This window comes from Papaver somniferum, chromosome 3, assembly GCF_003573695.1.
Source record: "Papaver somniferum cultivar HN1 chromosome 3, ASM357369v1, whole genome shotgun sequence".
Classification (NCBI taxonomy): domain Eukaryota; kingdom Viridiplantae; phylum Streptophyta; class Magnoliopsida; order Ranunculales; family Papaveraceae; genus Papaver; species Papaver somniferum.
Window position 1 is genome coordinate 92310967 of NC_039360.1, and position 3830 is coordinate 92314796.

The 3830-nt window shown below is 37.3% G+C and overlaps 1 protein-coding gene across 1 annotated transcript; it reads left to right on the forward strand.

Moving 5' to 3' along the window:
* The first annotated feature begins 270 nt into the window (after nucleotides 1-270).
* On the forward strand, nucleotides 271-2660 carry LOC113359739 (B3 domain-containing protein Os06g0194400-like). Its single transcript, XM_026603324.1, has 5 exons — nucleotides 271-402; nucleotides 483-587; nucleotides 1940-2152; nucleotides 2246-2452; nucleotides 2601-2660. Exons 1-5 carry the CDS (start codon nucleotides 271-273, stop codon nucleotides 2658-2660), a joined length of 717 nt encoding a protein of 238 aa, XP_026459109.1.
* Nucleotides 2661-3830: the final 1170 nt, after the last annotated feature.

Here is a 3830-nt window from a genome sequence, read left to right on the forward strand (position 1 = left end):
GTGTAAGAGAGAAAAAAGGTGGTGGGCCCCACTATTAACCCCACCCCCTGCAAATCTCCCCAAAGAACCGTTGGATCTTTGTGTTGTGCAGATCACGGTACATTTTCATTGTACGTGTATCATTGCTCTAAAAATAGAATACGGAAAAAACTCTTTCCTCCCAATGGTCGACTTATTTACTCGATCATCTCTTCTTTCTCCTCTCTTTACCACTACCACAGAAAGAGACAGAGAGTCTACTTTGGTTTCTCATTTCTAAAAGCAGGAGCAATGGTGAAGAGCAAATCACCCTATGAGAATCTTAGATTACAGAGGATAGAGGAAAATAAAAAGAGGATTGAAGATCTCAAATTCAATCATTTAGCAATCAATTTCAAGAACTCCTCTCCCAACTCCTCACAGGTCTCTCCCTCCCTCTGTTTTTATTTTCATCTCTATTTAAAACCCTAAAACCCTAATACTGTTTTATGTGATCAAAACAGGTGAAACAATCAAAACCCAGGGTTTTGGTTCAGAAAAAATTGGAGTTTGTTCAAGTAAGAAGGTCTAATCGTTTATCTGATAAACCAGCTCCAGTATACGAAGAGGTAATCAGGGCCGGCCCTGAGATTTTGCTGCCCCGAAGCGGCAATAAAATTGTTGTCCCATTTTGCAGCTCTTAAATCATGACCAGCTTCATCTTGTCTTTGTTTGTTTTTACGTTTTTTAGAAGGAAGGTTACATTAATGATAAAACGATAACAACAGCAAAAGCATCTATGCTAACAGTCTCCCGAATAACATAAAATGTACGCTTATAGTTTAAACTTCTCCATATCAGACAGCCAAAAAACAATGGTATGTTTGATCAAAACCATCCGTTCCTCTCCGTTTTGTGTATAGCACCAAATGCGCGACCATTCCTTTCCTTCCACAATGCCAGATAATAGCATCATACATCTTCTCCCAACTTCCTTACACCTCCCCGTGAGTTCAGTAAAAATATACTTCAAAAACTTCTAACAAAGTTTCAGGTGTAACACAAGCTATCCCAAAAACCAAAACAGCAGGGGGAATAGAGACATGAAAAGATAATCAACCCAAGTTCATCATTAACACCTAATTGTTTGCCATCTTAGCAGTTAGAATTTCAATCAATTCAAAATGCAAGAAAACAACCAGGGAATGAAGAGATTATCACACCACTAGCGTGATCATATCCGGATGCTGCGAAGAACCTAAGTGAAATCATGGACTCCCTTCCACAAATACTTAAGCTGCATCCAAGTTAAATATTACATGTTTTAGCAGTCGAACAAATTACAGATTGGGAAGTTAATGAAAGAAATGTAACAAGACAAGTGAACAAAGTTAAAGAGCTAAACCAAATTGACATGGCATTTACTACAACTTGATTGCTAATTAGACTTGCTGATGCTATGATTAAAATTCTATGGTGCCAGTACTCCAAACTTCAATAAAGAACACAACAAATTAGCCTATTTTCTACCATTCAATGATTGTTGTTGGGTAGGAAAACAGGTTGGAGATGGACCGACGGAGTTTTCGACAGAGAGATGTTTAAGAAAAAGTTTTGTTTGTTTTTGAAACATATTTGTGCTTGTTAGGTATTTAGCACTAACCCCTCTGGTAAATCCCCTTATATCAAACCCTTATAATAACTCTGATTTTATATTACCACCTTCTTTTATGTCCTTATATTTTTATTTAGTCACGATTTAGACCATCATAGTTTTTCTTTGACACAAAACATCTCTTAGGAAGAAAGTTTTTTGTTGCCCCCGACCGTGCTGCCCCAAAGTCAAATTTTGCTGACTTTGCCTCATGGCCGGCCCTCGAGGTAATAACCAAGTCATTTCTTGCATACCCATTTGGCATTTTTCATATTCATGTGTTCTGCAAATACTTATTCACAAGAATCACAACCCTTATGCTTTTAGGTTTTTGTGTACGAATACGCAAGGCGAAGATCTATCAATGGATTCTCTAAACCTAGAGCTATTCCATTAGGCGATTTTCCTATAGCAACTGAAATTGATAGAGAAAATGCAACAACTAAAGCCGTAAATGTAGAAAAAGATATTGGGGGTGATGGGTTTCCTTGCTTTGTAAAACCCATGCTTCATTCTCATGTTAACCGTGGGTTTTGGTTGGTAAGTGCAAATTTTTGTTTTAACTAAAGATGTCGAATGATTGAAAATGTTGTGTAATGGAGATTAACCCTTTGCAATTGTCAATGTATACAGGGTCTCCCTGCTTATTTTTGCAGGAAATACTTGCCGAAACGCGATGAAACAATTACTCTTGTCGATGAAGTTGGGGAAGAGTTCCCAACTAATTACCTTGCTCTGAAGAATGGCTTAAGTGGTGGATGGATGGGATTTGCACTAGCTCATGATCTAATTGATGGGGATGCTTTAGTCTTTCAGTTAGTTGAACCTACAAAATTCAAGGTGATAAATAGAACCTCAATGTTCTAAAATTCTTTAAGAAACTTTATATTGCACACATCTGTTTCAATTTCCTTAGATGGTTTAATTTATTTTGACCAGAAAATTCTTTAAACGACTTCATCTGTTTCATTTACACTCCCCTCTGTAGATTCGTATAATCCGGGCAAATGGTTCACAGGAGGAAAGAAATGGTGAAGAGTCTTCTTAGTTAGGTGAGGTTTTGTCCCATATTCAGGGTAACTTTGTCTCTATGGATTAACGGGTACTGGTGGTGTATTAAGGGTCGTGTAAGTAATGGGTGTAGGGGTGTAAATAATACCCGAAAATACTCGGCCTGCCTGTATCCGCCTGAGCCCGCCTGTACCCGAAGTAGCCCAAAGCCTGTTATGGCCCGTCATGGACCACCCGGCCTGGTCTGGATTAATTTATTGGGCGGTCTCGGGCTTTGCGATTAATTATGATGCCCGGCCTGATACCCGGTCTGGTGCCCGGCCTGAAACCCTTCTACGTGCCATTAATCATTTAATATCCTCTTAAAAAGACTTAAAAATTACAATTTTATAATTGTCAATTTTGTGTCAAGAAAAATAAAATATATAATTGTTTTTACTTATAATTAACCTTTTCAAAACATTAATGGTAATATATTTTCTTATTAGAGAGTTTATTGTACTCTAATTAATTATTTATTATAGGCTAAAATTAAAAATTTGTCAGTGTAATTTAAATATAAAATAATACTTTCACTTACGATATGCGATGTTGGAAAGGAAAGGATATTGTATTTAATACCGTTCATTTGAAAATTTAAACTTAAAAAAAAAAATCAAAATAGTGGCATGTCCGGCCCGATCTGGCCTGCCCATATAAAAAGCGGGCTTTGGGCGGTCTTTAGGTAGCAAATTATCTACTTGTGCCCGGCCTGTCCGTCCTGAATTTGTTTACGAGCTCACAAATATTAAGCCTGGCCTGCCCGGCCTGTCTTAGTTTTTGGGTCGGGCGGCCCGGCCTGCCCGAATTTACACCCCTAAATGGGTGTGGTTTAAAAGCCCTTTTGTTGACATTAGCAGGATAAATGTTCGATTCCATGGGTTTTTGGTTGTTGTTCCAAGAGTGAAAAAAATTATGGTGCTAATTGGACCATGGAATGGGTTTTTTGGTGTCAGTTAGATTCAATCGAAGTGTCAGTTAAATTCGATCGAAAATGTAAGTTAAGTCCAACTAAATCGATGATGATTGGAAATCGAGTTTTATTCTGCAAAATTTGTTACTTCTTTCATCTTTTGCTATATTTTCTAAGATTTAACTTTGTTGTGGGATTTGTTTTTATTTTGTGTTCTTTTTTTTTTTTTTTTTTCTGAGAAAACACACACTTTCA